The 14,292-nt window shown below is 40.1% G+C and overlaps 1 protein-coding gene across 5 annotated transcripts in view; it reads right to left on the bottom strand.

Moving 5' to 3' along the window:
- Nucleotides 1-680: 680 nt before the first annotated feature.
- The window catches only part of LOC105839953 (insulin receptor), a 71,202-nt gene continuing 57,590 nt past the window's right edge, over nucleotides 681-14,292 (bottom strand). For all 5 annotated transcript variants that reach the window (XM_012686621.3, XM_036284743.1, XM_036284745.1 and 2 more), the window contains exons 3-9: nucleotides 9,649-10,070; nucleotides 8,571-9,088; nucleotides 7,004-7,430; nucleotides 5,842-6,004; nucleotides 5,528-5,705; nucleotides 4,758-4,926; nucleotides 681-4,667 (exon numbers count right to left, since the gene is read on the bottom strand). In XM_012686621.3, coding sequence (XP_012542075.1) covers nucleotides 1,605-4,667; nucleotides 4,758-4,926; nucleotides 5,528-5,705; nucleotides 5,842-6,004; nucleotides 7,004-7,430; nucleotides 8,571-8,848 — 4,278 coding nt within the window. In that variant the 5' untranslated portion in view covers nucleotides 8,849-9,088; nucleotides 9,649-10,070 and the 3' untranslated portion in view covers nucleotides 681-1,604. The remainder of the gene's footprint in view (nucleotides 4,668-4,757; nucleotides 4,927-5,527; nucleotides 5,706-5,841; nucleotides 6,005-7,003; nucleotides 7,431-8,570; nucleotides 9,089-9,648; nucleotides 10,071-14,292) is intronic.

The following is a 14,292-nucleotide window of genomic DNA, read 5'->3' as shown; positions in this document are numbered from 1 at the left end:
TACAATTCTGTGCGTGCAGAAAACTGAAACATGATCAGACTGGTAGGCCCCCCAATTTGCAACTGTTAGAGTCTTCCCTTCCTCTCTGTCTTCCCTTTTCTTTCTTATCCGTCAGGCGCTAACTTTATTGTGAAGATTGTGGATCGTGGATTGTAGACACGCTCTTATTGCAATAATTTACCTACGAGGTACCCGCAATTCTCAAGGAAGAGACTTGTGACTTTATTTACATGCGAGGGTGAAGTTTGTAAAAAAAAAAAAAAAAAAAAAAAAAACCGCACGCAAACACACATACACACAAAACACACATTCTCTCTTCCTCTCTTTCGTCTACCTTTCTCTCTCGATATAAATTATTACATATTACAGGACTATGCGCGGCGTATATTGCATCCAGTTCTATTTTAATTTACCATATACGAACTGCGAGTTAGAGTTAACTATTTACAACCTTGAGATTACGCTGTAACATATTGTGCTACAGGTGTATGTACGCGTGTGGACAAGGAACTCTGGTTTATTAAAATCATTCTTCCGTTGTGTATCTCAAATTGGTCCTGAAACAACATTTCCCGAATTCGAAACAGTAAGATTGAGAACATTTCTTGAACTCTCCCGCGAAAAAAACATATATGGTTAAAGTTGTGTGCGCCCGATCTTAAATACATTTTTATTTAAAATTTTCCGTGAAATAATTTATAAGTTTTGCTTAGCAGAATTAACGTGTTAAATAATGTCTCCATTAAATAAATGTTATAACAAGACATTAAATTCGCTGAAATTTGCTAATAACATAATTGCAAGATTGGATGTATTAAAAAAAATGATATACTAACTGAATTGTGAGATTTTGTTTTTGATATGTCAATTATAAATGTAATTAATTTAAAATGATTGATAAAAAAACATATTCTCTCTTGTGACATTAATAATCGAATATATCAAGTTTCCTTAGTAGAATATTTTGCAATTTTTGTAATTTTGTTAATATTGTTAAAGACCGAGCAAGATTCAGGAATAGCTGCTTCAGAACTAATTTATGTGCCCCTGCAAAGGGTAAAAAAAAATCCCAAAAGGAATGAACAGTTAATACATGGCAGAAAGAACTTCGAGCGTGTTTAAGAAAAAGAAACACGGGTGTATGAAGTCACGATTTTCGATTACGAAACACTACGCGCTTACGTTTATTTACCTACTTGTTCGATAGCTTAGCTTCTATTACGAACACCATCTTTTCCGTATGCCATCGCGACGATGTGTGATGAGGTCTCCTCTCCGAATTGCTGTCCACCGTCAAGATTTGATTACGTTTAATTCGCAACAAGAGAAGGACACGAAACACTTGTCGCCACGCCAGCGAACGAACGAACGAACGAACAAGCGGGCGAGCGAGCAAGTGAGCGAACGAGCGTGCGAGCGACTTGATAACATTTTTACATAATTGTTGTCCAACGGCCTCGTTAGACCACTCGCGTATTGCCCTGAGTATTGTTTGTACGTTAATATCTATGTGTCCTTCCGCGAATTTTGTAACCAAAAACGGTTTCAAGCAGTTAGATCTCGGTTCCGCTGAGTTTTCCCGCTCAACGGCACACCGACTAATCTCATCGATCGAGCGGAACGTCCTCGAAGTTCGTTACATTACCGAAGTGCTGGAAGCCGTTCTTGAAGATCCGCCCCCGGCTGGTACCCGCCTTCATTTGATCGAGTAACGTCACGTTGTCCTCGAAGTCCTTCACCCATCTCGCGGTCTCGTGGCCCCAGTGAAATCGAATCGGCGCGGCATTGTGATAGACCTTCTTGATGCCGAGGCTACGTATCTCGATGCCTTCATCGGAGTGATAGAACGACTTTTCACAGAAGTCCTGGCCCAGGAACGGTTCTAGCTCCGAAACAATCTCCATGAAGGTCGGACGTTCACTGGGCCGCCACTTAAAGCACTTCTCCATAATCTTCTGTATGGTTTCAGGACAGTTCCGCGGTATGTTCAGCATGCCTTTATGCAGCACGTGATGCAGCACCTCTTCGTTCGAGAAACCTTGATATGGTATCTCAGCGAGAGTGAGTATCTCGTAGAGCACGACACCAAACGACCATACATCCGAGTCGGACGTGAATACGCCGTCGGAGAGATTCTCCGGCGCCATCCAGCGTATTGGCAGAAGGCCTTTCTTGCCAATCTTGTAATAATCAGTCTCGTAGATATCTCTCGCCATGCCAAAGTCACCAATCTTGCAGACCAGGTCCTTGGACACCATGCAATTGCGAGCGGCCAGGTCGCGATGCACGAATTTCTTGGACTCTAGGTAGGCCATACCGTCGGCGATTTCCGCGGCCATTCTCATTATTCTGGATGCATTCGGCACCATCTGAGTGTCACGTATCCTACGTAGGTACGTTTTTAGATCACCGTTCTCCATAAGTTCCATAATAACGAATGGCGGATTGCCCATGGAAACTACGCCTAGCAATTTGATGATATGCCATGTCGAAAAGTTCTTCATGACTGAAGCTTCGTTCAGGAACTCGTTCTTTTCTCGCTGGCTAGCTGTTTCGGAGATCGTTTTGATGGCTACTTGACCGGTACCGTCTAGATATCCTCGGTACACCATGCCGAAATTACCCAAACCGAGCTCCTCTAAGATCTCAACATTTTCTCTGGGTACTTCCCAGCTATCGACGACATACTTAGTCTCGATATAATCTGGATTTACGCTGGCTATCAATCGCTCCTGTGTTTTCTTTTTCTGACGGTTCTTAATAAAAAACATTATTGTAATCACAATGACGACTAGCACGGCTAAAATCATCAGCGTTATAATCATTATTTCATTGTTCTCCGATAGACCAACTGAGAAATAGATTACGTCGGTGAAAGCGCCATCACCCGCTAACGACGTGGAACGAATTCTGAGGCTGTATCTACCCGGACTGAGATTTCTGATGTAATGATTAAGATGAATCTCTTCGCGGCCGATGTACGGTATGCACTCAGTGCTCTTCTTCGCATCCTTCACGTCCAGATTCGTATACTCAATGCTGTACGAGACGATAAACGCGTTTGGATCCTTGACCGATTCCCAGGTGACTTCGACTATCGTATTGTTAGTCACGTGAACCTTCACGTTATGAACATCGTCCGCGTTCAGTCGCTTCAGTGTCCGGATATTCGCATATTGAATGGACGAACACATCGGGATATTTTTTTCCGTCTTGGCGCCACATGCGGCGATCGTGATAGTGTACAAAGAATAATGACGCAAGTTCTTCAAAAGATACGTAGTATTTTGCGCACTAACGTTGTACAAATGGATTTCCTCATTCAGATGGTTGCCGCTATCAACGTTAGCCGAAACATCTGTTGCAATTTTTTGTCCTTCTTGCGCTAAAGTGGATAAATTGTTTGCCATATCATGAAATTTACTCTCTGGCAAATTATAGTTATTAAAGACACAGTAATCTTTCCAGCCGGGTGACAAATTGCTGATGGTCATATTTTTATGACAGAATAGTTCAAACTGCTTAGTCTTGGTGTTTGCGTCTTTGACACAGCAGGAACTGGGATTCGAGACCAATGGCGTCTTAATCGTCATTTCGTGTATTTCTTCCTTTTTGGGTTCGTTGATCAAAGTATCGACACAATAATTTCGCGAAGCGACCAGTTCCTCGTCGTCCAATCGAATCGTACTGGTGATCATATAATAGCCTATGGGACCATTGGGATAAATCGGCGGGCTCCATTTAAGTAGAATTTCACTGTCGCTTATCGCGGTTGAGCTCACATTCGTCGGTATCGAAGGTATCGTGCTCTTCGTCCGAAAGAAGATAATCTCCGATTGACCCACCGGGGTTACAAAGGTATTCGAAGAATTCTTGTCTCTTGCCGCAAATGTTTTCACAAACGCGGCATATTTGGTGTATGGTTTCAAGTTCGAGATATACTTTGAAACAGTTGAATTCCAACTCGGTAGTATATTGACGTCCACGATTTGCCACGTGTTATTACCGCAAGCGTTCGCTTCGTAAGTTATGTTCTCGTTCTCAGTTTCTATGTAATTTAACAGGTAATTGAGAAGCTGTTGGCCCTCCGCTGGTTTATAGCTGTCCCAACTCAGAATCACATGATCCGCTTCCCGCTTTTTCACCGTGATGTTTATATTAACGATGTTGCAGGCGACCTTGTCGCCGTTCGATACCGGCTCGACCTCAATATCCGTGAAATTAGTAATATTCACCATTTTACCGAACTCTTCTATCTTGGAAAGACAGAGTTTAGGATTATAATGAAAGAACAACCTGCCATTCTCTATAGTTATTTTTTGAGACGGCGGAAAGAGGGCGGAGAGATTCGGATTGTCTATGACTATGAAACTCGCGTTACTCATATCTAGACCTTCACCCTTGATCACTTTGAGCTTCTTGAAGAAACTCAGCGACGTAATCGGAAAAGAGTGCGATATCTTCAGATATTCGGTTATTTCTTCGATTAAACCGAACGCATCTGCTAACTCATTCATTATATTTGGATTACCATTTCTGATTTGAAACTCTAGAGCACCCTTCACTACCGTTATACCACGGAAACTCTGAGCATCCGAAATGTGGCGTATGATAGCACCTTTACTGAATTTACGGCACTGTCCTGTGCAAGCTTGACAAGCTGTTACCTGTAACGCAAAATAAGAGAATAAAGAAAAAAAAATCAATAACAAGGATACAAACATATATGTGTAGCAGTGAAATTCTAGCTATCGTACATTTTTGTCGTCGATGTAATCTTCGTAACCCTCAGGACACTGAGTGACACAGAAATTTTTGAAAGGTCGCCATATCTGTACATCCTCCGATTTAGTGAGTCTTCTGATATGATGATTCATATTTTGGCATTCGTCCTTGCTGATGCACCGTCTCGAGAGATATGCGTATCTACAGACAGAGGAAAAGGTTGTTACAGCAGAATACGAGGAGATCTTCCCAACAGACAGATTGTAACATGTTTATCATACCGTAGAACTGATACTGTAGATATTATGCCGCGAGAACTTTGAGTGAGATTCGTCTAAAGTGTACTATATAATATCGAATTTCGAGACATCTTAGAATAAGATATCTCGTTTAAAAATTAAAATTTTGTTCAGCGCCATCTCTTTCCGAAATTATTTAATTTTTAACATCAAAATTGTCAAAAACTTAAATTTTAAATTAAAATTTAATGCAGTCAAAAAATTTTGAATCAAGACCTTTAAAATTAAATATGCTGTAGAGAAAGCTGTAAAAAGTAGCGAACTTCTCAAGCAAATGTTTGCTGGAGAAAAAGGATTAATTCCAACTTATTAAAAACCCTATAAAAAATTAGTAAACCCCTCGGGATAATCTACATAATTTAAATTAGGCAATTTTAGTTTTAAACTACATTGCTACATTATTCATGTTATATGCAAAAATATGACTATAAAAGAAATTGTAGTATAAATTTTAGTTTTCTCTTTTTCACGTTATATGAATTCATCTCACAAAAGTTACTCACAAATTAGGCGGACAGGTTTCAATGCATCTTCCCTCGTGCCGATAATGCTTGCATACGTAACATTCGGTATCGCTCGGACCGTAACATTCCCCGAGACATTGTTCGTGACATTTTGGTCTTTCTAGTTTCTGGCAACGTTGGGCAGTCCAACAATAATTGCCAGGACATTGCGGGCAGCCTGCGAATTATTATATTTAAAAGAGAGCATTATTTTTTGCGTCACAGTCACCTTTTTTCTGTGAGAAATAATGTTTAGTTGCACGCTCATATTTTCATTACATATTATATTTGGAATCGAGACTTGTATCTTTCACCTTTCACGTGCGGGCAATTCAAATCGTTTCCATTATCTTTAATGAAGTTCTCGCCGGCCGGGACGATAAGACTCCAATTCACGGTATTCGTAAAACAGAGAGCGGGATTCTTCTCTATGCGTACACCACCCCGGGATATCTTTGTCAGGTTGGTGAGGCCGATCTGCGAAAAAGTTTCGCAGGATTAGCTGTGGAATTACGAGTCAAAGGTCGAATGGCCGGTTAATTTGATTGACTGATTAATATCACTTGACCCCAACATTTGACCGGACCCTGGGCAGTAGACTGGACCATATACTTTCAAGCCAAGTCCTCGACTTGATTCGGCGTGGGAATGAACGATTGTGATATGGGGATTGTACGTGACGAACATCATGTGCGCGCGGATAAAAATCTTTTGCAGCGTTAGCACAATACGAAAGTTAAGCTCATAGAATACCGTTTGCTTTAACGTGTCAACATCGAATTCTACGAACTTATAACCGAATATCGAAAACTCTTGATTCTGGATTAACAAAGCTGTATCCTTCAAATGGAGATAGCTAGTGTTATTGCTGCCGAAGATTATTAATTGTTAAAACGTAGCACAGCAAAGAATATTTGCTGTTAAAACGATAAAAACGTTAACGTCCCAAAATATTTGGGATTGCGAATGCGCGGTTTTATATAAAAACAGGTAAAATATTAAGGATATAAAATAAATATTAGCTGCTACTTTTTTAAATATTCGTATTAAAGCACGCTTTCAATTTTAGCTAACAAAGTTATATCTCACAGCAAATGTATTTTATTTTTAATAGTTAACTCTTAGAAATGGCAGAAAGATTTAAATTAGCTGCTGACATTTAGCTTGATATTTCCAAGCCATTTCTTTTCATGTATTAGATCTTTCACACTTTTCCTTTTTATTCAACGATTCAATAAGTACGAAGTTGTAAAAGTCTATAGCGTCACCTCTCAGGTGAAATTTAAGATTATCGTCTCCGAGATAACGTTAAAGTTACGGGCAAACCGTTATGACCCAATTAAATTCCCGCTCGGAATAATTTTATTATTCAAAAAAATAGACTGCAATGAAGGTAGCGAAGTTAAGAAATCGGAAGAAGTTGAAGAAGCAAAAAATAGAGCAGAAAAACAGTTGCGAAGCACGAATGACTCTTACCTCCTGCAAGTTCTTCATCTCGTAAATCATGAAGGCGTAGTCCGTCAGAAGTATATCGCCCCTGATGACCTCGAGATTCGGGAAGAGTTTGCTGAGACTCTTCAGACCGTCCACGCGATATAAAAGAAAGTATCCGGTAATTTCTCTTAACTCCGGGAAGGTAACGTTCTCGAAATCCGCCTCGGTATTATTCTCGATTAGTACGATTTGCAAAAAGCCCTCGATTACACGGCACTCTTTCAATACTGAGAAACTGTCGACACTGTTCCTGATATCTATGCTCTGACAAATACCGTCCCCGATCGTCATATTCTTATATCTTCGTCCTTTCTCCCGTCCTACTTCCTCGCTCGATTTCATGGGCGACTTGGGTAGATTCGACGATTGACTAGACTGCTGATTGTTTTTCGGTCTGACATCCGTGGATCTGAAACAATCGAGTTTTTCATTAATTCGTTTTACGGTTCGAATGTTGACAGATACCGGCGGAATTCTTTTAAAGCGCGGCAGCTCCTTTCTCTCAGGAAATCCAAAAAGAGTTCGTCAACACGAACAAATTTATCGATCCTCACGATTTGCTTTTTTTTTCCCTTATTTCACGAGCTTTCCGATAATCCGAACAAGTCTAAAATCATCAAGATGTTCCATGGAACGCTCATCGAAATTATCGGAAACTCCTTTTCAATAACTTTAATCGCTTGTGATTGTGCGACTAATCGTAATTTTCATTTAACGAATTTCCATTTGAAATGAAATGCATTTTATTTTCCACCGAACGAATTTAGCATTCAAGTGACTCTTACTCGGAAAATATCTAAATAGAAAGACGGTTCCGCAGGGTTAAAGGGGACCACTTACATTTAAATAATACCCTTTATCCGCGGAATTATTCGTTCGACAAAGTAAAATTAGCAAGGCAGTTAAAAGCCGCTAATAACTCTAAGAAGATCAAAGGGAATTTCAACAGCGACGGCGCGCAGAGACGTCGCAATCCCGACCGACGATACTCGTCGTGATAACCAATTTAAGGGAACTAATTGGTGAAAATAAAATCACTTAGTACTTATATTCGAATAAACGCCGGAGCGCGCCGGAGCTAGTTACATCGAAAATGCATCGCCCGAGGCATTTCGAGAAGGCGATCAACAATTTCCGCATACGTGGGCCTTCCGCGTTTCGAAAATTTGCGAACGGATATCACGTATCTCTCCAATTACTAAGGAATTTGCTGATATACTGGGTGAACGCGCGCAAAAGTTCAGTTTACATAAAGATTCAAGTAATTCGTTCATAAGTAAAATGGTTTGTTCAATCGATTTCCCAATAAAACCCTAGAATTTCTCGTTTCAACATTCTTTAGCAGTATATTACATATTTAAAAGGACTATATAAAGCACTTGCGAGAATACCCAAACATTCGGTATTATATTTATTAATATTTGAAATAAATTATTAGTACTTTGAAATTTGTAGAAACGTGAAATTTAATATCCATCTAAATATTTATAGGGACCCCAAAAATATTAAAGGGGCTACCCAACGCGTACATCTCTGGACTTTAACATACCTGGACTTCTCGATCGCCCTGTTGTTTCTGTAAGCGGCTAGGGTGACCGGGGATCTAAAGTCGTAGTAGCTGGTGACCACCGAGCTCCGATCGTAGTAGAACTCGGCGGAATCCTCCTCCCTCGTCCTGTCCGCGTAATCAGGATCGTACTTGCCCTTGGTGCTTTTATCCCGGTGCTTCGTGGCTGCTTTCGGCCACCTTTTCTCCTGGCAGAGCGCCAGGCCCACCACCGTGACGCACAACAGAACGATCGGCAGCAGCGACTTCCTCGTCTTCATCTCCTTGTCTCATTGAACACCGCGCGTTTGAAAGCCTCCCGTTGAACGTTCCCGACCTTATCCCCACGTGCCGCCCCGACCACCACTTTCGTTTTCTTTGATTGATCGACGATTGATAGTCGACCCTGCGAACTCGTCCCTACTCTCCTTCGTTCACCTCTTTCACCCCCGCCTACAGCCTTGATCGCGTCCGATTGTTTGACCTTTTTCTTGGACCTCTCAAAGGCGGTAATTAGTAGACTGCAAAACGAATCGTAATTCTCTACTCAGTTTAAAGGAGACACGCTACTCGACACTGTAACGCGACGGTAAGGCTTCGTTTCGCTATTTATCTTTTAGTGCAAGATGAAAAAAAGAAATGAACGAAAAAAAATATCAAGCTAGAATATTAGCCGTTTATTACGCTCGGAATTATACCGCGCAAAAAGGATTGAATAAATAAGCTATAAGAAATGTTTGTGAGTTCTGCAGTAATTGACCCTTTTAACCCACGAGTTAACACGAGTCCTATGTTACAATTAAACGCTTAAGCAATTCATAAAGTGCCAGAAGGAATGTGCAGCGTTATTTCTCTGCTTTCCAATTTTCGAGGTTAATAATAAAATACATCCCAGTAGTAGTGCAACGTAAAAAGAAGCCGTTTCCTTTCTCCCGTCTGGAATTACATTCAAACCTCGTTTAAATTGGACATCTAAAACGCCATCCCGTTAAGTTAAGAGGACGTAAAATCCGGACGTAGAATTTATATTCCGTTCTATTTTAAATGAGTACCGCTCGTACACACAATTCTCTCGCTGTACCTGCGGATTAAATGCGACGCGGTTCCCCCACGAGAAAAACACTCTGGGTTATTTCCGCGCTCTTGTCCTCCTACACGCCTCCTCCTCCTCCTGCTCCTCTTCCTCCTCCTCCTTCTCTTCCTCCTTCTCCTCTCTTCCTCCCGCAAGGAGGTAATCGATCGATCGTCCGCGTTCGTCCAGGCTCGCGTGAACCCTTCTCCGACTCTCCCTTCCCCGTGCGGGCTCCGGGTAACCCGGTTTCAAACTCGCGGGGGTGTTTCCTTTCCCGGAAGAATCAGAAGTCTTGAGGTCGCGCGAGTTTCCGCAAGGGTTGCGTAAGGCTGATCGCGGATAATGCCTTCGGGATATCTTCCTCACAGCACCTCCTTATCGAAGTACATTTTGGCCTTCATAATTGCGCCGTTGTCGCGCGCCGTAATTATCTGTGGGAACAAAAAGTCGAAGCGTAAAGTTTAGTATGGAGCGATCTGTTGAAGAATTAATGAATGAAATTGTGACAATTTCAAAATAAATTCAACACTGCAAGTATATTTTAAGAGTGCCGGAAGCTTAAGGTGTATAAATTTTATTCTTCAAACATCGCAAATGTATTTCTTATTTCGACGGTTCTTCTAGCTTTTTTTTACGTAAATACGTTTTCAATACGTGATTAAATACGTTTTAAATACGTAATTACGTTAAATACAAAAATAAATAAAAAATTAAATAAAAAACGCACGTAAGAAGTGTACCGTAGACACATATACATATAATTATACTTAATTTAATTAAGCAAATTTGCATAGAGTGCTATTCAAGCGTATCTGCTATATCCATATACATTTAAGCATATCCGCTAATTACGGTTACATAAAAACGACGAGTTCTAAACTAATTCGCAAATTAATACGGCAATGCTGAGATACAAGTGCACTCGATACAATTTCTTATGGTTGATGCATTTCTGCAACTGAATATTCTCGTGAAAACTTTAAACGAGTGGCATTTAAATAAAAATGAAAATATTAGTCGTCATTTTCAATAAATTCTATCAGAAAATAAAAAGCAAAGCGTAATTTGATTAAAATGTAAAAGTAAAAATTCTTTTGCAAATATAGAACGTTTGGTAAAATAAAAAAAGAAACACGATTAAATTCAGGAAAAAAACATGACGCAGCTCGTAATGTAATTAATTATAACTAATCACATTGGTGACATAACCGATATAACTAATTATAATAGTTTAGTGTTGCTGGCGGGCGGTTTAATTAAATACGCGGCCTGCTAGTGACACGTTGCCATTATAGAATGCGTTACGTCGAAAATGACATCGAAATTATGAATATATGTTGTTATACTCCAAACGTATGTTAATAATATATTCTCCAGTTTTCGTCTCATAATAACTTTCATTGTGCATCCGTAAGCCACAGCCCCTTGTACGTGTACGCGAACAATGTAATTATCATATTTCATATACGCAAAACGACTACACCGTATTATATCTGAAGCAAAGATCTAGCTAATTAGCCCAGATAGATATGCACGTTGTTGAAATTTAAATGTAAACGTGTCTGTATCAATTGTCACGATCTTTGTTAACATTAATATCTGTCGGGTGCGAGTCTGTTGTAATTTTCCGAAAGAGACAAGAGGAGAGAAATTCAATTTTTTTTTTTTTTTTGTGAAAACCAGTCTGGGTTGTCTGTAACATATGATCGAAATATATAGTTGCGCAAGATGTTGCAACATACACGTTACAAATACTTACTCGCGATATTTTATCGCGTACCCAACGCTTCTCCATTTCAAAGTTCCGTGTTTAATTACACTTAGAATCAAGATGATTTTCTCTTTGGTCTGCTATCAAAGTGTGCTCGCTAATTAGAATTAAGCAATTATCACTTCAGCTTCAGCAGCATTAATATCTGTCGAACGCATACAATTCTATCGTGAGTAATCGCAAGTTTCCGGCAGAAGAAGGATAAGGAAGAAATTCAATCTTTATTTTTCATGAAAACCAGTCTGTAACGTATTAGCGAAGATAAATTGTGCGAGATGTGTTGCAACGTGCAAGTACTTGCTCGCGTTGTTTTATCGCATACGAACACGCTTTCCTGTCTGTAATTACGGTAAATCACGTTGATTTTCTCTTTGGATTGCCACTGAATGTGCTTAAGTGTGTTTGCTAATTAGGGCTACGCAAACTCACACATAAATTACATATTCGAGATTTTACTGCAGAGTTTTTGTCGCTAGAAAGCAACGAGGAGAGCTAAAGCAAACTTCGATGTTTCTGCCTCTAATCTGTAAAGTATAATTTTGAACCAAGTAATTTTGAACGAAGTGGAATATAATTTTGAGCCTTATGAGGCTCTTTGACAAATTGAGAGCTTAAGTTTTATTAGACTAATTTGCATACAAAGTGATTCTAAAACAGATTGTTAAAGACAAGACGTGCTCTTTGACACGTTCGAGGCAATTTCCCTCGGCGTCTCGAGTCACTCGCGATTTTTTAATCGTCATCAAGTAACCGCGTGTAAAACTGCTCTAAACCAGGGGCCCCAGGGAGTAAACCCTAAAACCCTAAAATTGTAAATTTGTTTTTGTACCAAAGTTCGTATCGGAATCTTATTTAAAACCAAGAATAATACTCTTTACACATTTCCATATTATACCGAAATTCAATTACCGAGAAATTTATATTCCGCTCCGTTTATAACGGAGACAAAGATTGATGCTTCTTAATGCTGAGAAAAAGTTAATGTTAAGAAAAGATTGGAGGGAAGGTACGCTTGACGGCAAAGTTTAGTGACTTGGTTTCAAATCACGTAGACCCCGGGAGTTTGATTCGTTTCTCTCATTTACCCATCCCTCCGTCCCTCCCCGTCCGTCCGTCCCTTTGTCAACGACCTTTCGTTTTTCTACTCGGTCTCGCGCGGCTCTTACTCTCCAGCGATGCTGGATACTTACACCGTCCATTTCGGATTACGACGTCAGCAACGAGGAAAATCGCGCAGACAGTTCTCGGAACTAAATGTCCGTGAACGGAGCGGTTGTTCGTCGAAGAGGAACTTTTTTTTTTTTTTATTCGGTAAGAGGCAACATATCGTGAGAGACGTCGCATACACTTCGCATGTTAACAATTACGTATCCCATCAAACCTATAGCAGGAACGTGTGGAAATTGCAGTTACGACGTCGGGTCTCGGTTAGTAGCAATCACGACGGTCACTATCATATTTCGTCGTTCTACCGCATTTTATAAGACTGCTTTATGAAACCAGAGTGGGTCCCTTCCTCGAGCAGGAAGTTATTCGTGTGAACGTTGCGAGAATCACAAGTGAGATATTCGCGTATTCTTCCCTGTCGTTGTTTCTCCCGTCTCGGAGCGAAAGTCGGGACACAACGGTCGACTACAGCAACGATTATCTCCCGAATCATCCAGCGAATCGGACGATCGTGTCTTCTTTTTCTTGATTCCCAATCTGTAGAATTATTACGTATCGATGAAAAATTTAACGTCGCCACGACAGAATAAGAGTGTCGTTTCTCGGTTATTCGTACAAAAAAAAATTATGAGAGTCACAATACCCTGATGGAGGTGACCCAATGTGGTTGCCTCGACCTCAGTAAGTGTAGCTGCTATATATGGATGTTACCACCGCAAGCTAACCGTAATCTGACCGTATTATTAGATAACGACGACAATGCTATCGGAAATATAATAGAATCCGTTCACATGCAGCACTTAGCAGCAAATTGGTGGCAGAAACAAAGCAGTTCCAGACGCAATTTAGCAGCGTGATAGAGGTTGGCACTGTAGAAATTTGTCGACAATCTGTCATTAGATTAGCTTAGGTATAGATATCGGCGGACTCAATCGGAAGAACACGAGCGTAACGCGGATACAGTTGCTGCTGATCTGTTGGAATATTACATTTCGCTGACTGGAACCATGAATAATGCGCACAAGAAGAATATATAACACATACTTAGACATTTTTGCAGGAGTAGTAATACTGCTGTGTGTGTTGCCTATTCTATTACTGCAATCGAATTAAACTTCCCTGTGCTATGCCGTGCAACTACATCCTATAGACCTCTCAATCATACTATTTGTTCTGCAGACCACATTAGAGAGCTAGCAATAATCCTTTGCTATCCGCGTGGTTGAAGCAACCACGAGGATATTGTAACCAAATGTTATTTATAATAGAGTTCGATCGGATTGCATTAGTGCACAGTGGTGCACATTAAAGCTGTTGTACACTGATCGAATCTAAACGTAGAAATGAAATGCGTATATCTGAAAAGGTAAAATACTCGTCATACTTTTATCAATCGTATAACGTAGTACGTTATGGATTTCATGATTTGATTTGTTCATATATGTATGTATTAAATATATATCTTTATATCGATCTGTACGACGACTTTAATGTGCGCCAGTGCGCACTAGTGCGTCCTATTAAATTTGCCATTACTGCAAGAACTATGATTGCGGAAATCGTATAGACGGGCATATTTTAACAGCTGTATTCAATAATCGTGTCAATATAAATTGAATTCATACATATTTTCTTTTCAAGCGTAGAAAGTATTGTAACAACTGGAGCAATTTCCGTGTAAAATTTAACTAGATATACAGGATGTCCCAGATTTA

The sequence above is a fragment of the Monomorium pharaonis genome, chromosome 3, assembly GCF_013373865.1.
Source record: "Monomorium pharaonis isolate MP-MQ-018 chromosome 3, ASM1337386v2, whole genome shotgun sequence".
Classification (NCBI taxonomy): Eukaryota; Metazoa; Arthropoda; class Insecta; order Hymenoptera; family Formicidae; genus Monomorium; species Monomorium pharaonis.
The sequence above is the reverse complement of the archived record's forward strand: the minus strand, read 5'-3'. Positions and strand labels throughout refer to the sequence as shown.